This window comes from Hippocampus bargibanti, linkage group LG02 (genome assembly GCF_051943395.1).
Source record: "Hippocampus bargibanti isolate YZ-2025 linkage group LG02, ASM5194339v1, whole genome shotgun sequence".
Lineage (NCBI taxonomy): Eukaryota > Metazoa > Chordata > Actinopteri > Syngnathiformes > Syngnathidae > Hippocampus > Hippocampus bargibanti.
In genome coordinates, this window is record NC_142735.1 from 14,922,965 (window position 1) to 14,948,509 (window position 25,545).

The following is a 25,545-nucleotide window of genomic DNA, read 5'->3' on the forward strand; positions in this document are numbered from 1 at the left end:
TTGGAGTCCAGACGTCTCGAATTGATACGGAAGGACTTCGAATCGATTGAAAACATTTATGCTTTCCTCTTCAGAACTATTTGAATCATATTCATAACTGGATGAGTAACAAGAAAGCATCTACTCTGAATCTGAACTCTCTGAAACCATTGTTTTGATTCTGGAGCAAGGCAGTGTGTGATCAATAGTGACACCACGAACAAGGGGGCGGGGCTTTCTAAATCTGCCCAGTTCCGAGCTCATTTTGTGGCAGTTTTGGGACACTTTAAGTCATTTTTATTGGTATTTTGCATTTGACTAAGAATATCAGCATGCATGTTTTGGGTATTTTAGATGCTATACATTTTTCTGATGTCAGTTGGGAAACAAAAAAATGGTGTTGGTTGTCGTTTAATGAATATTTATGACTTTGTGAAAAATTATACCCAATTATTTTTACTTAAACAATTTATCATTATAATATTCTTTTTAGACAATAACGAGCATGCTTATGGCATGCAAGACTAGAAATTTTGCACAACCAAAAATTGGTACACCCAGGAATTTTATTGTGTGTCTCTGTATGTGGGGTCAAACCATGGAACACTCTGGAACTACTCAACATGCAATGCCAAAGCATCTGTACCTTAAAATATCATTCAGATATATGCACTGTTCACAGTATGAAGAGGGTGGGAGTGATCACTCACTGCTCAGTCACTGGCTCTTTCTTTAACCTTGTTGATATGTGCTTGGAGTTTACAAGGTTGATATATAATATTTCTCTGAACATTATTGGTATGCCATTATTGCTGAAACATTTTAAATTATGCAGGTCATTATTTCTTTTTTTACATACGTACATGTATCTAACGGTTATTTCATTTTGCAGAAACATGTTATTTTTGTGCTGGCTTGCCTAAAAATTCAATTAATTAATCAATAATTCACTCATTATTATTAAGCTTATTATTATGAGTAGTAGTAGTCATAGTAGTAGTACTCTTGAGGGCTCTCTGTGAAATGCATCTAACAATACTGGTATTCATCTTTCATTAAACTTAATAATCATAATTCTCATTTGTGCCATTCACTTTATTCACTGATTGGAAAGGAGACAATTCATAAATATTGCACATGTGCATATTGCAACGGGTGTTGAATGAGGACCATGCAGATGAGTGTGTCATATTTAAACCTAATTCAGCTCCCTTCATTTAAATTATGGCACCTGGACAGCAAAATGGTGCTGTTTAGAGAGGTTTAAGTGAGTGAATCAAAGATAATCAAGTGGAACAAGTCTCCACACATCCAATGTGGAAATTGCACCCTTGAACAAACAATTTGTAAATAAGCTTGTCTCAGTTAGAAGGATTGGACTTAAATGAAATGATGTTGGAGTTTGCATGTTCTCCTTGTGCCGGTTCGCGTCCCAGTCCGGCCTCCTTGTGTGGAGTGTGCATGTTCTCCCCGGGCCCGCGCGGGTTTTTTCCAGGTCCTCCGATTTCCTCCCACATTTCAAAAACCTGCATCGAAGGCTGATTGAACATGGTAAATTGTCTCTAGATGTGAGTGTGAGTGGTTGTTCATCTCTGTCTGTTCTGTGATTGACTGGTCGCCAGTGCACGGGCTGCTGGGTATAGGCCTCAGAAGGATGCTGGGTATAGACCTCAGCACGCCAGTGACCTTTGTGAGGATGAAGTGGTTGGATGGATTTTTTTTCCAACAAAATTTGATCAACATCTTTTTTCAAATTCGTTGAAATGACCGCAAATCGATAAATAAGGCAACTTGTTTGTTTTCCAAAAAGTGTCAAATAACAAGGGTTTGGCTCATCTATGTTTTCAGAAAAGCAACAAACAATCATCTGCTCTTTTTCAGGCAGCGTGAATTGTAGCAATACAGAGAAAAATATTCATTCCTGTATCATTCCAGTAGGATATATAAGAGAGACAGCAGGACACGCTTACTGTCATTCTAGTGGTCAATCAGACTAAAATGCTGTTTTAGATACCTTTCTGTAATTGTTTCCAGCCAGGGGATAGTTTCTGTATTTCCACTCTTCGTCTATACATTATTTAGATGCACTAAATTTTAGGCCCGTTTCCAAACTGCTTTTCATTTCAAAAAATCTTGAAAAAGTGGTGCACATGCAGTTGAAATATTTGTTTGATGAACAGAACATCTTAGAAGTCTTACAGTCAGGTCTTAAGACTGCATAGTACAGTCAGCCCTGATACAGGTTTCTAATGACATCCTCCTGGCAAATGACAGTGGAGAACGCATGTGTCTCTTTTATTGGATTCAACTGCAGCATTTGATGCACAGTATTCTGCCGTCTCCTTTGCAGCACTTGGTGGGAATTCCCGTTAGTGCTATTGACTGGTTTAAGTCCTATTTAGCTGACAGAACCTTTTGTGTTCGCCTTGGATACTCTGAGTCACGTACTGCCCCTCTGTCATGTGGTGTTCCATAGGGCTCAATTTTGGTGCCTCTGCTGTTCTCACTATACCTGCTTCCATTGAGTTCCATCATAAGGAAACATGGTATTTCCTTCCACTGCTATGCATATGACTGTCAGATATGTATGTCCCACTGAGAGAAAAAAAGAGACTTTCTAATGAAGGCCACTTTTATCCTACCTGTAGGAAATCAAAACCTGGATGGCACAACATTTCTTGAACTTCAATGAAAAGAAGACAGAAGTGATATTTTGCCCAGTAGCCCGTGTACAGTCCATACTGGAGACTTGGACCCCTTCTAAAACTTGGGTCTTAAACTGGACATTGATTTTAAAATTGTGACAATTTGTTTTAAATTGCATTGACTCCATTACTTCCGCATGTAAATTCTAAAAAAAGCATCAGTTAATAAAGTCAACTGAGTCCACTGCACCGAAATTTGTCCCACTCTTCTTCAAAAAGAAAAAATAAATAAATAAATACATTTGAATTGAATTGGATTGAGGTGTAACTGGAGAACTCAAACCGTTTATCGGATGTTCTCAGATGACGGGATGATTCTTTGGATCGGAGGACGTTCTAACACCTGAAAGCATGTGAGGCTCAATTTTTCCCTCAGTCTGAGTCAATATTAATAAGGTTTGATCTTTATCTGATCTCTTCACCCCACCAAGGAGAATCTAGATGAGATCAGTGCTCTGTTTGAGCAGTGGTTCAATACATCTCAAATTCAATAATACACATCAGGTAGTCAGAACAGTATACAGCTGCAATGCAAATGGTTGAGGAAAATCAAGGCTGGCATTTTGACCTATGAAACTCAAACTTGTCATCGTAATTGTACAAAGGTATTCTATCATATTATATTATAACCTCTATCAATAGGAATTCTCTTCAGTGTATCCAAAGCACTTCTTTGGGCAACTTGTTAAAAAATGACTGAGGTCAGACAGAGAACACGCATTATTCTGAAAGATCATCCTTATAATCGATGCATGATACTAATGTTTCGACACAAAGCTTTCAGACGTGAAGCAGCCACTAAAAGAATGACAAATGAAAGGAAAGTCTAAGTTTGTTTCCTATTTGAAAGTCTTTATGTCTGGTAGAGTTTCTGGAATGGTTTTCTGCGAAATTCTGTTCAAAACTGATCCCAAATAATTGAAAGAGGCACTTCTCAATCTCAGATTTTTAATATTACGGATACATGTCGGTCCAGTATGGTGGCCCGGTGCGTGCGTGCTTGCTTTCTCTATCTATGAACACCTGGTGAGCAAAACCACTGAAGCAAAGAACAAACACACTCCAGTATTAGAGGCTTTGCTGTCTTCAGATTCTCAATCTGTCTCTTCATCTCCCTTCGTTCAATTTAGATTTCTGCAACAATGCACAGTTGAGGAGTCCAGACTACATCCACCAACAGCAACAACAGCAGCGGCATCAAGAAGATGAGGAGGAAGCAATATGCCGCGGACCCACCGCTCACATCCACAGCCGCGGCTACTCCCTGGGCGTCGGTTCCGATGTGGACACTGAGCCTGATGTGGAACCCTCAGCCATCCGTGGCCTGCAGCACATGTGGATGCGTGGTTTGAAGTCAGAGCAGAGTTCCTGCCTGACAAGCCGCGCCAACTCTGCCCTGTCTCTCACCGACACCGAGCATGACAGGAAATCTGAGCCCGATAATGGTGAGTGATACAACCTTTTTTCACACTCTATCAGGAGATTGTCCATCAAAGCCAAAGGAGATAGAAAATTTAACACAGCATAGTGCACCTTTGATAGTCCATTACTGTGCGTGTGCATACTATATCCCGAATTCCATTAATGTTCTTTATCACTGAAGTTTCAATATACCTTCACGTTTCATATTGGAGAGAATGTAAATCCATTTTGAAACTATATAAAAACATCAAACAATTGTCATGGCTCTAGTTACAGCCATGAGCAATCGTGATTGAAAACTCAGACTACTATATTGCTCAAATTATTCTTTCTTTGAAAGCTGTTTAATAAGGCAAAATACCAAGTATGGTCTTTTGGTCATTCACCCAAAGCTTTCACCCAAAACCTATTGGGCTCGAGAAGTGATGCATCTTTAGGAAATGAAAACACCCATATTATATGGTTTGGAGATGATCGAATATTCACTCACCAAAAACTGAATCAGATTGGGATTTAGTCGACACTGACATTTGCCTGAGTGTGAAGGCTTTAACCTGGCAGGAGAGAGACAGATTAAGGTAAAGCAATGAGTCCAACTAGAAAGGCGTTTGGTATTGAGCCAGCTCTCTGTCTTGCACTGGGCAGGCTTGGCTGCAGATGGAGAGTTAGTTAGAAGTGTGCACAAACAAAGACGGCGCTTTCCAACACCTCCCCAAGGGCACTGTCTTTTTATGTGCTGCGAAAAACTCCAATGCATTTATACACTGAAGATAACCTAAAGGAAATGGTGGAAATTATGAAAGGAGAAGGGGTAAAGAGACCATGAGAAGGAAAATACGAATGACGGAATACACACGATAATGTATGGTATAATTAGGATGTGAATACAAGACATTGAGGAATTGATGTAAAACAGATATGATTGAAGCAAAGAGGGTTTGCTTTTAGGGTTTGCTTGTTTTTGTTTGAGATGCACCCGAGGGTGCACCTTTATGACGGCCTGATTGGAAATGGAGTCTGCCTAATGCAAAATCACAAGTGGAAGGCAAAGCGAATGAGCGGAAGGGAGTGAAAGTGGTTGCAGCAATACGCGGCAATCAATTTGTCATGGCTGCGTGGATACGAACCAAAAAAAAAAAAGCATTTTAAAAGGGACCCGCTGACTTTATCCGGGGTCAAAAAAAGGAGAACGGTAGACAGGCGTGCAGAATAGAAGAGCAAATCAGGATGGAAGTGGCACAGGTGAGAGGAGAGGATTTAAATGTTCAAAGCAATTGGCTTAACTGCTGCGATGCACCATGAAAGCTGGTTTATGTTTGGATTTCATGTGTTTCACGAAGAACTACATGTGCAGTGTCTTCCTGCACTCGACACATTCTATCTCTTGTATTTCCTTTAACTCCTTCCAAATTTACCCTCTCTTCGATTGCTATCTGTTACTTGGCAACCTTTATTCCACTACTATCATTTATTCTCATGCACTTCCTGTCCATCACATGCATGGCACCCTCTAATTGGAGATACATTATGGATGTCACACCTCTCTCACGAACGAAGTCTAATACCACCTCGGCTTGCATCGATAACACAAGAGTCACTAGCAAAATAAAAACAAATAAATACTGTAGCAAATCAATGTTGTCAGCGAATGTGTTATCGGTGCATGTGTTACAAGGAAAACTAAGGCAAAGGGTTAGATTACGTTTTTAAGATTCAAATCATGCCTGTGTTTTTATCCATATGCAATAAAAAGATAACGGAATCTGTGTGTGTGTGCGCGCGCGTGTGTGTGTGTGTGTGTGTGTGTGTGTGTGTGTGTGTGTGTGTGTGTGTGTGTGTGTGTGTGTGGGTGCATGCGTGTGCATGTGTGTGTGGAGTTGTATGTCCAAGTGTAACACCACCCTTGAGGAAGACTGTAGGCATTCCAGAGAATCAGTCAAGCCTGCTGATAAACTCGTGAAAATATCAACCTCTCCATATTGATGACTAAGAGTGCAATGTTAGAGTTGAGGAGATTGGCAGTACAAAAGACACAGTGAGGTTCAGATGGAGTTTATCACTGACACTCTCACAGGCACATGCGCACAGCACACACGGTGTTATGACCAGAGGAAAGCTACCAAGGCTGATTGTTGAACCATCAAATTTGGGTTTGACTGAGATTCACTTTGGCCCAACAACAATTCAACAGCCACATCTGTTCACATCACAATGAAACCTTGAGGCACTTTGAAATTCCAAATTCCGACTTCTAGAACTCATTGATATGTATTATAGAGCCATTCTATGCACGTTGCTATTGCTAAAAAGAAAAAAAAATCACATCTTCCTTCAGCGTTGTATATTACATTTAAATACCGAAATCTGTAATACGAGGTGAAGTTTGCAGACTGTGACGACATCCCCCATCTTTCTTAATTGCGCACCTCTCACATCCTCTCAGCGTACACTGCAATCCACTACTACTACTGCTACACACACACACACATGCACACACCAATTTTACACCAGTTCAACACCGGTTTAATATACAAACAGGACACCATACAATTCCCACTTCCCTTGGAGTTTCAGTTTGAATAGTACAAATGTGGTTGCACCCAGTTGTTCTCCTGTAGTTTAAGGCATATTGTAGATTGACACGCATTCAATCACTTAAACTCATGATGAGACACTGCAGATGACACTGATAGCTCCATTCAGAATGTATAATTGAAGCTCTTTTGTGAGTTTCAGGAGTCAAATGTTCGGAATGTTTGTGTTTTATCGATTGGCAACTTCTTCCATTATATATGAGTGGACAGTATTTGTCACGGTTTGCACGGTGGTGATGACGGGTGCGGATCCCAAAAAGCAGGCAAGAGGGAGCAGGAGGTTGTATTTGAGAAATTGTATTAAAATAAAGTCAGCAGGAACAAAATGTAAAACATCAAAATCATCTGAATGGAAAAAATACAAAGTATCAAAAGAAAACCAAGATTAAAAGTCCGCCAAGATTAAACAAACACATGCACTGCACACAATGCATACGATTGCATCCAACAGCATACAATGTGTTCAACAGCATTCAATGACATATAACAATTACCCGACACCGAATGGTCGTGCCAGGTGTCCTTTTGAGTGTGACTGATTGGAAACGACCGGCACCTGTGCAGGTGCAGGCGGGGCCGACAGCGCCACCAGTTGGTCACCAACCAGATCATGACAGTAATGCAGCAACCAAGCAGCAAACAAACAATGAACCGGCACCGGATGGTCGTGCCGGGTGTTCTTTTAAATGTCAATGATTAAACGACCAACACCTGCGAGGCTGCAGGCAGGGCTGACGTCGCTACCCGCGGGTCGCCAATCTGATCGGGACGACCAGCACCTGTGAGGTGTAGGCGGGGGCGACAGCGCCCCCCGTTGGTCGCCAACCAGATCATGACAGTACCCCCCCCTTCAAGGGGCTGCTTCCAGAAGTCCCAACAGTCTCCCAAAAAGGTCCACTCGCCAGGGAACGGTCGGTGGAGAGGGCAACCGCTGCCTCTCCAGCACACGACGGGCGGCGGCCTGATGGGAACGGGACTCGGCCTGGGGTGGACGAAGATGCGGCACGGATCGTCGTGGGCGTGAGTGCGATCCCTCTCGCACGTTCACGCGACGGCGCATGGCTCTGCGTGGACGTCGAACTGCCAGGCGCAGAATGGCACCCCGTACGGCCGTATGGGACCAGGTCTTGGCCGGACGCCGACGTGGGCGTGAACTGCCCGGCTCCGGGGGAACGAGACCAGTCCAGAGCCGCTCCGGGATCCAGCGGTGAGTGGAGTCTCGGACCGACATTGACGCGGACGTTGCACGGCTCGTCGTGGATGAGACTCAATTCATCATGCACGACGACAGCGTGGCTGGACGTGGGCGTGCAATGCCAGTCACCCAGGGTCACCCTGGACGGCCACCTGGAAGGAGGTCTCGGCCGGACGTTTACGTGGACGTTGCGGCTCGTCGAGTGACACGATTCAAACGCGACGAGGCTTGCGCTAACGTGGACGTAGCATTGCCAGGCACAGGGTGGAAATGAGACGGGTCCGATGTACCTGCGGGATCCGATGGTTGGTCGGGTAATTCTGTCACGGTTTGCACGGTGGTGATGACGGGTGCGGGGTCGGGTAATTCTGTCACGGTTTGCACAGTGGTGATGACGGGTGCGGATCCCAAAAAGCAGGCAAGAGGGAGCAGGAGGTTGTATTTGAGAAATTGTATTAAAATAAAGTCAGCAGGACCAAAATGTAAAACATCAAAATCATCTGAATAGAAAAAATACAAAGTATCAAAAGAAAACCAAGATTAAAAGTCCGCCAAGATTAAACAAACACATGCACTGCACACAATGCATACGATTGCATCCAACAGCATACAATGTGTTCGACAGCATTCAATGACATATAACAATTACCCGACACCGAATGGTCGTGCCAGGTGTCCTTTTGAGTGTGACTGATTGGAAACGACCGGCACCTGTGCAGGTGCAGGCGGGGCCGACAGCGCCACCAGTTGGTCACCAACCAGATCATGACAGTATTCATACAGACTTTATTGGTATTTTATTTCTGTCACAAATCTCGATTCAGTGATATGTTGTATCTCAATTTTTACTGGGTTAGATTTATTTTCCTAATATACCTCTATCATGCAACTCAAGATCTCAAGTTTTGGACAGATGTAGAGGGCATGTCTGATGTTGGTCGCCATGCTGCAAGGATTGCTTGCGAAATGTGTTTTTATGCTCAAACTGATTTAGATGTAAAGACATTGAAAGTAAAGATTGGTGAGAAACATAAAAGCAAACAATTTGTTATAAAGAAGGATTTGGTGTATCTTAAGGAATTTTCATTCTTCATTCGCTCAAGCCCAATACCCTGTCTTAATGGATTCACCTTTGTATTAACCTTTTTGCGCTGACACTTTGGCATGGTGCAGGCTACCTACTAACGTGAACACACTGTTCTTTTTACGTTTCCTCTTCTGAGCAGTGAAATTATAAAATACCTGTGAATCCTGTCATATTAAAGGATCTCTCAAATATCAACGCAATTACCTTGGTTTGAGTAAGCACTAAATTCGGATTGGCTTCCGCCTCCCATTATTCCCTTTTCACATTTGCCTTCTCTCTCCTATTTGCTTGATCCTGACAAATTAATATACTTGATATATTTTAGTGTTCCACTTCAGACATAGATTGCAGATAATAGTTGGAGGAAATGGGTTTTAAAATTGCTTCAACTCTTTAGCATTATCAGGTTAGCAATTGCATCAAATGAAAGCAGCAGCAGTAAAACGCATATTTGACACGTTTCAAGTCGCATTGTTTGTGTCACTGGGTAGAAAGATGACAAATGAAAATTGAATGTATTAAATTCACTACCTATAACAAACTTCTATATAAAATACAAACACCGTTTGTGTTACACACAGTGCAGTTACCTATCCGATAACAAACTTTTATATAAAATATAAACACCGTTTGTGTTACACACAGTGCAGTTAGCTATCCAACCATTTTTTTTAATCACTGATGATGTTGATACTAAAGGACTCATCTTAGTCTGGGTGAAGGGTGTACTACACACTACACTGTTTGCCAGTCCTTTATCTGACCCATATTGGGACAGTCAACTTTTTACAAATGCTAAGGCAGAAATCCATCTAAATGATTCACAAATGAAAATGATCTCAAGGCCCAAGAAAACAACCACAATTCCGATACTGAAAAGCTAGAAGGGTTGAAAATGATTGATGGCTACACAGACTAGTCAAGGTAAGATTTATTTTTGTGGATCTGTGTACCAAATAATTTTAACAGTAGATTGCCACACCACAGGAACTCTGGGGTGTGTTTGTCCCTTGTTATTGCAGTCGTACATTAACATGTATATTTCCCCATTGTGGGACGAATAAAGATTTTCTGATGATTTTGAGTGAAAATTTGGGATTACAAGTCAAGGTTTTTTGTGACTCCCATTTTTATTTGACATATTTCCATTTTACTCAAATATGGAGGACTGCCATACAGAAAGCTTCTAAAGATGGGCATGATCAACAAGATCCAGCCTAAGGCTAACCTTGATGGAAATGCAAGTTCAGGAAGAGAGTAAAAGTTCACACCTAAATATTTTTCTAAAGGTTGAGACAAATCCAGGATATTTTGCTCCCATCAAAATACATTGACTAAACTGCTGTGGCAATCCTTTTGTACATTTCTCCTGACTGATACCTTTGAAAGATAGCTCTGATGATTTGGAAGCTCTCTGGAAATCATACTGTGCTTTTAAAATGTGACTGGACAAATTGCTTACAAGAACATTTGAACTTTATTTCAGGTTAAATTCAATTACAATGCAGATGGACTCCAAATAAAGTAGCCAAAATGGAACTGTATAGTGCCACTTAGCAGTTTTTTTTTGACAACGATACTAGTGCAGCGTGTTCTACCGGAAACAAATTCCTTGTGTGTCCTACATACTTGGCAATAAAGATGATTCTGATTCTGATTCTGATAGTAGTAGGTTCAACATGACTCTCGTTTAACATGAGTCTGAATATGAACACTGCCACGTCCACACTTTACAACAATATGTGTACACTTAATCATTATGTTATGCTATCTCTCTCTTTTTTATTTTAAACTTACCCTTATTTCTCACAAACACCAGCCATTCGGGCAAGTGTGTGTAGAGATTCTATATCTGCTGGAAATTTGTTAAAATGTTGATTTTTTTTTTAGAATTAAAAAACAACAAAATATATATTATATCAACTGTCGTTCTTAAATATGCCAGAGATGAACAGACATGATGCAACAAGGCACATTGCTTCTTACCTTGAAACCCAAAAAATTGTTTGTAATGAAGCTTTTCGTCCTTCCCAATGGTAAAGATAAGTAAATGTGGTTTAATTTACAAAATGTACTGAATATATGTTTGTGACTTTTTTTTTTTTTTTTTTTTTTCTTGCAATACTGCTTCTGAATTACAGAACGTTCCACACAGGAAAAAAAAAACATGGCTTGAAGAGAGAGAGCAAAGATCATAAAAAGCAAAATTCAGATAGACATAACACATGAATTGATTCATTCATTACTAGTCAGATTACTTGGTACTATTTGGTCAACTAAGAAGACAGAAATCACACAGAATGTCAGTTGGAAATCTGATGTTCCAGATTTCACTGCTTTATGGCATGATTCTGAATATTATTCAGGCGACAGACTTCTAATTAGCCAGAGAGGGAATTACAAATATTTCATGGAAGCGCTCTTATCCGGAAATGTCAGATAAGTCTCGTTAAGCATTGTGAATGAGAAGGATTTCATATGTTTCTCCTTCTTCTGATGTTTGAAGACAGAAATCTTCTTTTGGCATCACTGTGGTAGCGCAAAGCCATTTTGAGTTGTGAATCTGCAATGTCCCCAGAGATAAAGACATTCCCAGACGTGTCAATCAAAGCAGACATGCTCCTTTACCATATCCTTTAACTTACCCCACAATTGTGTGCATCTGTGCCTAAGTGAGTGGCAGTCTAAGTGGCAACAGCAGACAAACGGCCACATGCACAAACTCCCTGTTTGCCTTCTCAACACCCGGGGGGGGGGGGGGGGGGGGGGTTAGGGGTAATGGATTTGTCTATTAGCTCGTAAAGAACATTGCTCAGTGCCATATCGATCATCTGAGCTGTAACGTTTAGGGTCTTTAAGTTGTAGAGTTGATCTAGTGGTACACAGACTCCCCTGGCTATTTTACTAGAGTGAGAGATGATCAACTTGACCCCGGTGCCATGCTTGGCCAGAGGAAACACTATAAACTCGTCCACCAGAGTCAGAAACAGCTTTTATTGAACTTGCAGATCGGGCATCCTGCAGAAGCTGCAGAACTTCTGTCAATCGGCCATATGTTGGATTGTAACAGAGTTTTTACCCCTTACTTATTTTCTGGTGGTCACATGACATATTAGCCATGTTGAGAATTATCAAAAACATGGACAAACCCAGCGGTCCTAATGATATACCTGGTCCAAAAGAAGAGTTATTGGACTGCACTGCCGCTTGATGGGCAGTGCTTGGCTTTTGTGCTAGTGTGAGAAAATGACAGACTCGTTTTGGTATCCCATCCCCCACCCCCATCTTGCCATCCCCATGTGTATGTGTTAGAATTCAAACACCCTACTCCATTATCATCTTGCTGCCATGGCAACAGTCATTGAATCAGAACATCAGTGGCATCTTTCATTTCATGCTATCCACTGCCTGCCTACAGGCTGCCTGTATACATAAACTACGCGATAGAAACATTTCAAAGCCCAGCCACTACTTGCCAATTTAATAAGCGACCATACAGCAATAGCTCTACCTTCACCTACACAGTGGAGGAGGTGAGAGCCGAGCTGTTTATAAACAAACAATGGCCTTGAACTCTTTTGAGCTTCAAGCGCTTTTAGCATATTAATATGAATACAGAGAAGCGCGAGCGGCACATGAAAATGCTGAAAGCCAAAAGGAACAATAGCTCTGTCAGTATACGGAGAGATTAGTCAAAACTGCAGCGCTTTACAGTGAGAGGCTGATTGGGGGAGGAGGACACAGAGGTGCATGTTATGGTCACATGCACACGTGCTCTCAGAAACCCAGGCACACATTTTGCTCACGGACGCTGTGTGTGTGTGTGTGTGTGTGTGTGTGTGTGTGTGTGTGTGTGTGTGTGTGTGTGTGTGTGTGTGTGTGTGTGTGTGTGTGTGTGTGTGTGTGTGTGTGTGTGTGTGTGTGTGTGTGTGTGTGTGTGTGCGTTTGTGCGTGTGTGTGTGTGATGGCAACAGCAATGTGTTTTGAAAGATGTTATGACGACCAACCTCGACTGATAAGGAAATTTAATTCAAAATGGAAAATATGGAAATCAAATCTGACATTTTTGCCTTCTATTTTATTAACCTTAGATGCTCTGAGTAAACCAACAGTTTCAATTGAAAGGACTGATGAGTGTATGGTGACACAAAAATCCTCTGACTTGTTAAACATGGTTTGATGAAATTTCCATTGACACGTGCACACTCACGCACGCGTGCACACGCACGCACACACGCGCACAAACACAGATGCAACACACACATTTATTTGCCAATGTGCTTACAATGTGCAGTGTGCTTACAGCTGTTTTAACTCCTAAAATGGTAAAAAATAATAATCTGAAGTTTAAATAGTATACCATCCAGTCCCAGTATCTTTTAAACCTACTCCTCGTTGAATGCAATGTTAAGCTGCACAAGCACTAGCCAAAGATAACTGCTACATAGCTGCTACAATGATATGTAATTCATTCGGGAATTGAAGGGTGTTACGTTTTGCGCCATTCCCGAATTTTTGTTTCTTCTTGCAGGGTGGGGGGTGCCGAGAATCAGAATCATCGTTATTGACAAGTACGTAGAACACACAAGGAATTTGTTTCCGGTAGAACACGCTGCACTAGTATCATCAAAAAATTGTACTGGTCAGACCTCTGGCAATGTTTTTCCCTTCCACGAGCATTTGCCTTTTGTCAATTTTAGCGCTTTGTTACAGCTTCAGCTGTGGTTATAGCTCTATATAAATCAATATGTATGTCCTGTATTGTATTTTGTACAGCCACCCCCAGTTCAAGCTAATGTAACTCCAGACCCATATAACTTAGGAATTAACTCTTTTTTTTCTGATTATAGAAGAGCATCTCAGGTTTGTTACGCTGAATTGAATATTTATGTAGTCCAAAAACTCAATATTCTGTTGGTCCTGCAATTTGAGTGAAAATGACAAAATCCCTGGCATTGGAGTGAACCCATTTTGGCACATCGTCTGGCAGTGAATGGGTTAATCCTTAACCTACCCTCGTCCAAAGTAGGTAGTACATTTTTGGTTCGAGTCAGAGTATTTGGATTAAATGCAAAATGCTCATTTGACCTGGCAAGTTGTGTGGTAAAAACACTTTTTCTGCTGATTATTATATGCACTAAAAATAATCGCAATGACTGCAACACAACTATGGACGTTAAATACCAACATGAACACATGAAAGGAAGATGATATCCAAGTGTCTAGTTAGGATCTGGGATCTCTCTAAAGCCAACTTCATATGATATGCCTGTGGAGGTCTATTTGCTGTTGCTTTCTCAATATATATTGTACACCTAGACGTGAATCAATACGCTTTAAACTTAATACATTCTTCTGCCATGTCTAAGACTCTCACGTGCCTGTCCCACACAGTATTTTAAGGAGCCACTTTAACTGGCAAACAAGCAATGTGATATGTTCACGCCCAAAACACTCTTTGAAAATTCATGATACTGTGCCCCCCACCAGACTTATACTTGGCATGAATGTCAAAGCGTAACTGTGCCTTAGGGTATAATCTAGTACGGGACATACCAGGCATTACTCTGATTGCTGCAGCATTGGAAGCTTCCACCATTACAGTGGCTGAGTCAAAATTTTTGATGTGCTGTAACTGCAGTGCCACTCTTGGTTCCGGTTTAACAGACTGTTACATCACACAGTGTCCTGGCCTGTCAGACCCATCACCCACGACTCTGGCACCGGCAGATGGATAATGGTCTACTGGATCTCACCGAACAATCTGCTGGCCCGTATGAGTGCTGCTGGTTGTATTGCTGGACACTAACAGGCACATTTGGATGTCACGTTAATATATTATCACAAAACAAAACAAAAAACACGTTAACTGATGTACTCAGCAAAACCTTCAAATGCTGTCCGTCTGTTAACAACCTAAACAAACAAAAACACAGCTACTGAAAGAACACATACTGCAATTATTATTTTCAATCACTCTGCCCTGTGATGGACCTCTTTTACTCCCCTTGAGATTTTGTTTTTGCACCCTTTGTCACCTGAAATACTTAATTGAAAAAGCAGCAATAGGACATTTTCAAACTCATTAATTATTAGGGTTAATTAAGATAAACGTTAAATGAGTGGAGTTTTAATTGGGTTGTCATAATGAGGGAAGGGATCTGGGGGTTGCAAGAATCTGCATATGTAAATACCTGAAAACTCCTCTAGTTCTGGTTTTAACGCTGCCTCCAAATAAGCCGTATCTTTCCGTCATGGTATTTATTTTGCTTTTCACATCTCTTCCTCTCACACTCTCCCCCAGCACACCCAACCATGTGTGCATGCATGCCGTAGTGTACAGGCTCACTTCAGCTTGCACAATTTGGCCTCCGCCGAGCTGTGAGCAATAAGAAATGGACTGACATTGATGTGATGTATGCTTGTGCTAAATGCTAAACTTCCACTCCCTGAAGAGATGCGTTTGCTAATTTGGCATCTTGGTGTAAGCCATCACCTTCACATTTAAAGTATTTTAACTGAATCTATGTATGGAGGGGCCCCAGGAGATCCCAACAGGCAATTTGCCGTTTTATGTTGAAAAAGCAAATGAAATGCACATTTATGTCTTTGACCAGATTAAGGCTTTGGTAAAGATTAATTTGTACATAAGGAGGCAGTGCATTTGTAAAATACCACAAATATGCTATACATCAAATTTTATTGTTGGGCATCTGCTCTCAACCATTTCTGCCTGAGCAAAGGACTGTCAAGTGCAGCCACTATCACTTTGTAAGACTTTGCAGGACTAATTGGCCAATGGCATGTGCTATCCAAACAGATGCTCAACCCCACTGTGTTTCTCTGACGTGAAATGCGGGGGTTTGTTTCGACCATTCTTTTAATAGTGGACACTTTTAAAGACAACAAAAAACTATACCAGAATGCCTTTTTCCCTTCAAATTTCTTCGATTATGATTTTTTTTAAACATTTCCAATGAAGTTGGGATGTTGTGATGAAATATAAATAAAGAAATCATTATAAATCATTTGTTAGCCTAAGCCATACGCACCTGTGCTGTCATTTTCAGTCTTAAGGACAAAATACCTACCTCCTGATTTTTCCAGAAAGGGGTACATTTGACTGTTTAACTCATATTCCACAAATGAAATACGTACTCATAAGAGTGCCACGTTCCAGGTAATTAGGCTGCAGAGAGTATATTTTTAGAATTAAATTGTTTGAGTTGACTTTCTATTGAATTGATTCTTTCAAACTCGATTTCATTTAATGTCTATTCAATGATATGCTCTAATTAAAACACACATCTTTTTCACTGTTTGACCTTTTTATCCCAGGTGTCTTAGTGGTTTGGCCAATGTGTGCATGAGTGATTTTTCTTACCGTGGTCCGAGGAAGGCTCAGGGACTTTGTGTGAATGCTCATACACATTGAATATTTGCCTGACCATTGTTAGTCAACCATCTCTACTTCTGTCAACACATGTTGACCAAAAAAAAGCTGCAACAATAATATTAATTATCATCATCATATAAAAGCCCTTCTTTCGTCCTGAATAAGAAATTGCATTTACAGCAGCATTGGTGTGGACTGGCTCAGAGACGAGTTGCACTAGTCTTTATAAAGGGAAATAAATACATCAAAAATAGAATCCCCTTCAGTCTGCGTTGTTGTTGTTTTACCTCTGGGTGTGTTGAAGCGACGATAGCTTTGCAAGTTTGAGCGAATTTGCTCCATCTATTACAAAAGACACATCATCCCCGTCGGCATTTCCAAGTTATTCTTACCCTTACTCTTATTGTTTTGTGACGGAACAAAGAGAATGGCAAGAGCCATGAGAGAGCAAAGAAAGATCACCTGCATGATTCATGAATGAGCAGATTTTGTCTTAGCCGGTGAGACGGGTGAAGAGATGAGCACCTTGGGGAAGTTGGTATCTGAGCCTCCTCATAGCTGCGGAACCACATTGTAATAATAATGGGGGTTTGTGGTTGATATGTGGTACTTCATTTCTTTTTGAATCGTAATGCTGACCCAACTCTCATGTCAACAGACAATATCTCAAATGGCAGTCCTTCCTTCTGCCATTTTCATCCCTGATTGATGCAATGCCGATGATGAACGATTATGAACACGATAATTTCTTCGGACTGGACTCAAGGAGTCATAAAACGGAGGGCTGTAGTCACCATAGGTCACATGACCTGGAGTCAAGTTGACTCAAATCACTCATTTTGTGATTTGAAACTTGCTTGGCGAAAACTCCAGAAAGGCTACGTTTGAATTTGACTCGGCATTCATGAGACTTTTTTAAATCTACTTTGGAAAATGTGTGTTTTTTGAACACATTTTTGTTAATGTTGTGCATGCCACCAATCTGGAAAGAGATTGAGAGCTGAGGCTATTATCATGGAGGGTGCTTCAAAGAATACATTTGGATTCCTATTTTTTTGTTTATGAAACCACGAAAAAGACAACAGCATTATGCAGGGTTTTAAGTTTGAAGAGATGCAGCATCTACATGTATAGTGTTTACTTTCAAACGCTCTAGATAAGCTAGGTAGAACTGTGAGGTAGATCTAGCTAGTTAATTAGTGGAAGCTGTGTTGTTTGTTTGAATTCTTTTTAATGTGACTTGCACATTTATGACTACCTTCTACCTCTGCTCTTTGGGTTGGCTATGGGTAAGGCCCACGGAGGTCATAAATTTGAAATGTCTCAGTTTGGACCAACGATACATTTATTCTCACAAGGCCAAAGGCTATTTTACTGTATGTGTCTTGATTCAGGGGTGATTTCCTATGCTTTTCCACAAGTTATTTGTAGCTAGGCCTTCTAAGTTGAATGGATCCCCCGAGATATGAAAGAAAATGCAAAGGTTGCCCATGGCTCAGGTATGAAATATGTATATATATATATATATTTTACAATATGGAGGTATATTAGTCTGATAATAACATGCACACATGATACTCTGCAAGGTCTATGCCAAAGGTGAAAAGGAAATGGAGTGAAATCTATACATTCATTTCAAAAGATTGAATTGAACAACTGGACTTGATTGTTGAAGATGCATTTTATTTGTATAGCACATTTCTTAGATGAGACAATTCAAGGTGTTTTACATAAAATATTAAAAGCATTACAGAAAGAAAAACACAATGTAGTGACAAAATTGTTAGACTAAAATGGTTCTAACCAGGGCGGCCCGGGAATTGAATGGTGAGCATGTCGACTTCACAGTGCGGCAGTATCCGGTTCGAGTCCAACTCCAGCCTTCCTATGTGTACTTTGCAAGTTCTCCCCGGGCTTGCGTTGGTTTTCCTCCCACATTCCAAAACCATGCATATCAGGGTGATTGAAATACTCCAAATTCTTTCTGTAAGTGTGAGCGTGAATGGTTGTTCATTTCTATGTGGCCTGTGATTGGCTGGCAACTGGTTCAGGGTGTCCTCAAACAACCTGTCTGAAGACAGCTGGGATAGGCCACATTGCAGCACCCCCTCGCAAAATGAATTAATAGAATTATTCCAACCAGGCGTGAGTTGAGATAAATTTATTATATAAATGGGAATGGAAACAAGTAATGCAATAAACAATAAAAAAATACATTGACTAAATTGAGCAGGCTTTGGGTATTCCTCGACTTTGTTCCACAGGAGCATAGTAACTGCATTCTGCTTCACATTTTTTGATTCCTGGGGACATAAATTAGACACGTGCCAGTAGTCGACCTGAGAAGTCAGGAGAGTTCATTGTGTACTACTATATTTTGCAGTTTATGTAATTAATCCAAAAGAAAAACGAATGAAGGGTTGGTATTCAGGACAGGAGCAACAGCACAAACTCCATTATAACTAACCCCAATGCCTTCAGATGTGTACTACACAGTTTAAATCAGGTGTGCTAAACTCATTTTAGCTCATGGACCAAATGCAAGAAAATCGATTTCAGTCCGCCCATACTTATTTTTATACTTCACCAAATCTTCTTGTGAACTGGATTAGACCCTTGGGCCTGATCCGGCCCATAGGCCATACATTTGACAACCCTAGCACTGAAAAAAAAAATGAACGGAAGAAGCCTTGAAATGAACAGTGAACCGTCTCCAACAAACACAAAGACTTCACTTACCTAGATTCACTATTTGCGCATTACCAGAACCTGAATGACAGGGAATCTACACAGATCTATAAATTTAAGTACGCTAAGGACCAGTGCAAGGCCAAGCGGGGAAACTTTAAGTGTGCTAATTTATATCCAAATGTGTTTTTATTGCCTTTTATGGATGCCACTAAGGTTGGCTTTGTCGTTTGTTGCGAGGCTGTAATCACCATTAATTGGAGTAACTGCTTTGTTTTCCTTTCACATGTGCAAAACATGTATGTAAGGTTAATTGAAGACTCTAAATTGTCTTTCGTGTGAATGTGAATGGTTGTTGGTCTAAATTTGCCCTGTGATTAAGGCAGCAAAGGTCAGCTACAATATAATGTGGCTAAAAAGACATACAATTGACAACAATACATGTAATTTCTGAATGTAAAGTGAGGTAGTGTCGTCTGGAAAGTGAGGTAATGACATATGTAAAGTGAGGAAGTGACGTATATAAAGTGACGTAATGTAGTAATGCAAAAACAAACAACAAGAAAGGGTTGAAGTGAGGTCTTGCAGAAAAAAAAATGAGAAAGAACAAAAAAAATAGAGTTCAGGATGTTAGTACAGCATGTAGCGTGTACTCAGAGTTTGGTGAGTATGGCAGTGGGAAGGGGCAGGCAGGGCCGGGAGGGAGTTGAGTCTCCGGACTGCCTGGTGGCAGAAACTGTCCTTGAGCCTGCTAGACTTGGCTCGGAGACTCCGCAGTCTCCTACCCGATGGCAGCAGGCTGAAGAGGCTGTGGGAGGGGTGGGTGGGATCACCAGCGATCCTGATGGCTCTGCAGGTGAGGCGGGTGTTGTAAATGTCCTGAAGGGGGGGAAGAGAGACACAGATGATCTTCTCAGCTGTCCTCACGATGCGCTGCAGAGTCTTACGGCAGGACACGGTGCAGGCGCCGTACCACACGGTGATACAGCTGGTCAGGATGCTCTCGATGGTACCGAGGTAGAAGGAGGTCGAGATGGGGGTCGGGACTCCAACTCTTTTGAGCTTGCGGAGGAAGTACAGGCGCTGGTGGGATCTCTTGGCCAGTGATGCCGTGTTGTGGCTCCAGGACAGGTCTTCTGATATGTGCACTCCCAGGAACTTGGTGCTGCTCACTCTCTCTACTGCACCACCGTCGATGGTTAGTGGAGCATGCTGGGAGGCGCACTCTCCTGAAGCCCACAACAATCTCCTTCGTCTTCTCCACATTCAGACGGAGATTGTTGTCCTTGCACCACGTGGCCAGGCGGCTGACCTCGTCCCCGTAGGCCAGGGGTCGGGAACCTTTTTGACTAAGAGAGCCATAAAAGTAAAATATTTAGAAATGTTCTTCAGCGAGAGCCACGCGCACACACACACACGGGCACGCACACACACACGGACACACACACACACACACACACACACACACACACACACACACACACACACACACACACGGGCGCGCACACGCAAACACGCGCGGTCACTTTTCAACAAAATATCAGAATGGATTATTTAAACTAACTTTGTGATAGTACTCACCGTTAACATGAATGTTTTTCCGTTCCTCGTTATGAGTAAAAATCCAGGCAAACGATCGGAAGGAAATTCAACTTGCCGGTCCGGAGGCGGAGTTACTGCTAGCTAGCCTGCGCACGGCTAATAAGCTTCCACACTTGCTATCTGCAATCTACTTCTCGCAGCAGTATGTTGATGCTAACGTTAACACGGGGCTTGTTAAAATGTCACTGACATTCGACTGTTTCATCGATGGTGTTGTTTCATTGCAAATTCGAATCCGAACATTTTCTCTCCTCAAAGGCTAATGAATCCTTCTGTGAATTCAAGCTGAAGTGCACTCGTGGGGCTCATTTAAAGGGGCGTTTACCTGTTTCGACTGACGGCCAGTGTCATCCAATCAAAATTGAGCTTTCCGCCAACTGCAGCCCCAACGGGAAATCAACGGCGAAAAAAACGAGAATATGTATATAGTTTTATCGGCGAGCCATATGCAATCATCAAAAGAGCCATATATGGCTCGCGAGCCATAGGTCCCCGACCCCTACCGTAGGCTGTCTCCTCGTCGTGTCATCTGCAAACTTTATGAAGAGGTTGGAGCTGGGTGATGATGGTGAGCAGTCATGCGTGAGCAGAGTGAAGAGGAGGGGGCTCAGCACACACCCCTGGGGGGCCCCTGTGTTCAGCGTGATGGTGCTGGAAGTGTTGTCTCCAACTCTGACTGCCTGGGGTCTCCCCATCAGGAAGTCCAGCAGCCAGTTGCACAGGGAGATGCTGATCCCCCGTTTGCTCAGTTTGTCGGTGAGCTGTTGGGGGATGATTGTGTTGAATGCTGAGCTGAAGTCGATGAATAGCATTCTGACGTAGGAGTCTCTGGTCTCCAGGTGGGTGAGCGCTGTGTGGAGAGCAGTGGAGATGGCATCATCGGTCGAGCGGTTGGGCCGATATGCAAACTGGAAAGGGTCATGGTTTGGGGGGAGGGCAGCCTTGATGTGGTTCATAACAACCCGCTCGAAGCACTTCGTGAGGATGGGAGTGAGTGCGACCGGGCGGTAGTCATTGTGGCAGGTGGGGGACGACTTCTTAGGGACCGGGATAATGGTGGTGGCTTTGAGGCACGTGGGCACAACATTCTGGCTCAGAGAGGTGTTGAAGATGTCCGTGAAGACATCTGTGAGCTCCTCAGCGCAGTCTCTCAGAACACGGCCATGAATGCCGTCGGGACCCGGGGCTTTTCGTGCGTTGGTCCCTCTGAGGGATCCCCTCACACTGTCCTGGGACAGTGTCAGCACCTGTTCGCCAGGAGGTGGTGGGGTCTTCTGTGCTGGAGTGCTGTTGTCTGCCTCAAAGCGGGCGAAGAAGTCATTCAGCTAGTTCAGCAGAGTGGTGGAGTTCTCGCAGGTCTGTGGAGAGGGCTTGTAGTCTGTGATTGTCTGTATCCCACGCCACAGGTTCCTGGTGTCTCTGCTGTCCCTGAAGTGGTTGGCGATCCTCCTGGAGTGCTGTTTCTTAGCCATCCTGATGCCACGTGACAGGTTGGCCCTGGCTGTCCTCAGGCCCAGCTCATCGCCAGCTTTGTAGGCAGCGTTCCAAGCCTAAGGAGCCTGTGGACTTCACCCGTCAGCCATGGCTTCTGGTTGGCCAGGATGGTGACAGATCTGGTGAAGAGTCACGTCATCCATGAACTTCCTCATGTAGGAGGTAACAGAGTCTGTGTACTCTTGGAGGTCGGTGTTGTTGTTGTAGGTGGCCGCTTGTCTGAACATGTTCCAGTCAGTGTTGGAGAAGCAGTCTTTGAGTGCCTCTGACGACCCATCAGGCCACACCCTTATCTGCTTCTTGACTGGTTTGACGACTTTGACAAGTGGCCTGTATGCGGGCATTAACATAATAGTGGAGTGGGAAGGTTTCTTCAGCCGTCATCTGTACAAAAGTGAAGGTTTCGGACGTTTCGCCTCCTATCCAAGAGACTTCGTCAGCGAACTAAAGTCTGACTGGTCGTATCGGCCCCATTTATATATCCCTAATGTCCAGACCTAGTGGTGCCGGACACAGCTATGATAGGTCCCTACTCTCAGGTTGGGGGGGGCGCGGGACCCCCCACTGATTGTTCCTAGGAACAATCAGTGGGGCCACAGGGGGGGGTCCCGCGCCCCCCCCAACCTGAGAGTAGGGACCTATCATAGCTGTGTCCGGCACCACTAGGTCTGGACATTAGGGATATATAAATGGGGCCGATACGACCAGTCAGACTTTAGTTCGCTGACGAAGTCTCTTGGATAGGAGGCGAAACGTCCGAAACCTTCACTTTTGTACAGATGACGGCTGAAGAAACCTTCTCATCGATGGACCACTCCTGTACGACTGAGAGCTTACACAGACATAATAGTGGAGTGGTCCGAAGCTCCGAGGTGGGGGAGGGGGTAGGCTTTGTAGGCTCCTTTGTGTGTGGTGAAGATATTGTCCAGAATGTTGTTACCTCTAGTCGGAAAGTTAATGTGTCCATGGAGTTGTGTAAAAATGCTTTCCGGGTTGGCATGGTTGAAATCGCCAGCCAAGATAAGGAAAGCATCTGGGTGGGCTGTCTGTTGCTCGCTGATGTGCTGGTAGAGTTCATTCAATGCCGCACTCCTGTTGTTAATTGAGCTTGGGGGGATGTAAACTGCTACCAGCAGTATGGCACTAAATTCCCTCGGCAGGTAAAATGGCCGACATTTTATGACCATAAGCTCCATCAGTGGTGAACAGTGTTTGCATACCACAACAGCATTGCGGCACCATACATCACTGATGTAAACACAGAGTCCCCCGCCGAGAGTCTTCCCCCCCTCGACGAGCGCTCTGTCTGCCCGGAAGCTAGTTAGCTGGGCTAGCTGGATGGCACTGTCCGGTATGCTGTCAGTCAGCCATGTGTCCCCAAACACAAGGGCACAACACTCACCCACGGTCTTGGAAGTTGAGCGGAGAAGTCTGATGTAGTCCATTTTATTGTCCAGCGAGCGCACGTTAGCCAGCGTGATGGTAGGAATGGTTGGCCGGTGAGGGCTAGCCACGAGCCTATTGCGGATACCTGCACGCTTTCCCCTCTTCTGTTTCCTCATACAGCGCTTGTGGCGCCTCCACTCTGGGTTGGGTGCAGGAGTGGGGGTCGGTGGAAGAGTGGGGGTCAATGGATGAGCCGACTCCCTGAGCAATCCATGCTTGCGTAGTACTTCTGCTTCAGCTGGTTTTGGTTTTAAAAATGAACTGCCGATGTCGAGCAGAACCTCACGGGAGTAGGTACGCCTCGGGTGTAGCGAGGCAGACGAAGACGAACATTTACACGAGTGAGACAAACATAATAAACATGAAAAAACCAATTTGCCGGGAGAGAGAGGAGCCGCTGCGTGTGCACGCGCCGCCATCTTGGAAAAAAAGTATAGTTATAGTTTTCAGAAAATGTATACAGTAAAGTCTCGTTATATCGATATCGGTTATATCGATAATACCGCTTATTACGATACTATTTTCATTTCCCTTGCACATTTCTAGTCTTTTTATGTATAATTAGTACCGTTTAGTACGATACCCGGTTATTATGATAATCCGGTTATTACGGTGCTCCTTTTCATCCCCCGCCGGCCATTTTTGTTGTTTATATCGATATATCCGTCGCGCCATTGGTCAACTTGGTCACGTGTCTTGTTACGTGAGCCGCCATCGGTCGCGCCATTGGTCGACTTGGTCACATGATCCGCCATCGGTCGCGCTATTGGTCGTATTGGCCGTGTGACTTTGTCACGTGACACGCCATCGGTCGCGCCATTGGTCAACTTGGTCACGTGTCTTGGTTACGTGCCCAGCACCCGTGTAGCAGAGCCATTTTCATTTTCAGACGCTAGCTCGTGTGTAGCAGACGAGATTGAAGTGTTTGTGTTAAAAGGTAAAAATGGGAAGCAGAAGAAGATTGATGACTTTTTTAGATTGTATACATAATACAGTAAGATGTAAGCGTTGCAGTTTCCCTGTTGTGTTATGTACATGCCCACTGTACTGTATATGAATGCAATCGTTTTTTGCAACAATGTTTCTTGTTTTGTCTGCTGAAGCGCGATGATTTTGAAAATTATTAACATTCCATACTGTGTATTAAAGGACAGCCGATGTCACTTTTTATTCAAATGCAAATAAAAATGACTTCACGCCAAGACGTCTTGCATTGTTTGTGAATCCAAACAATGGCTTCAGATTCGGATAATATGCTTTCTTGTTACACATCCAGTTATGAATATGTTTCAAATACACTGTAGTTCTGAAGATTAAAGCATACATGTTTACAATCATTAAAGAATTATATGTGCCATTTTGAGGCAACATTGGGGGAACATCTCTGACCCAAAAAAAAGGGAGCTAATGGCCAGCTCCGTTTCTTATATGGCGCTTGGCTGCCCTCTTTTGGCGGCTTTTGTTTAATGCAGTTCGGCGCAGGATCGGATATATCGATAGTCCCGGTTATATCGATATTTTTTCGGACTCCCATGACTATCGATATAACGAGACTTTACTGTAATTAGGTCAATTGATCCGAGAAAAATGTATGTGTTCAAAATTAGCAACCTGATGAAACATCTTCCAATGGCACAACTTTCTAAGATATAAGAGACTACTTCTGATGAGGAAGGTGAAGGCACAGAAGATTGTACCTTGCAAAAATCAAGCTTTTTTTTCTGATGCACGTTTTCTCTCTGATCCAACTTAATAAACAAACAGACACAAAAAAAGGTGTCAAACTTGCTACCATTGACCACCCATGAGTCAGACTCATTTAAAGTAGAATGCCACATTGTGCATCAAAATTAGTGATTGGTCCTCCGTCCACAGCAACATTATCATTTTTTTTCCTGTACTTTTTTTTTGTTTTCATCGTAATCTGTACAATTCCG

At 42.9% G+C, this 25,545-nt stretch overlaps 1 protein-coding gene across 2 annotated transcripts in view; it reads left to right on the top strand.

Moving 5' to 3' along the window:
- tenm1 (teneurin transmembrane protein 1) overlaps positions 1-25,545 on the top strand; it is a 185,714-nt gene that overhangs the window by 21,302 nt on the left and 138,867 nt on the right. For both annotated transcript variants that reach the window (XM_088989569.1, XM_088989570.1), the window contains exon 3: positions 3,815-4,129. In XM_088989569.1, the coding sequence (XP_088845695.1) occupies positions 3,815-4,129 (315 nt within the window). The remainder of the gene's footprint in view (positions 1-3,814; positions 4,130-25,545) is intronic.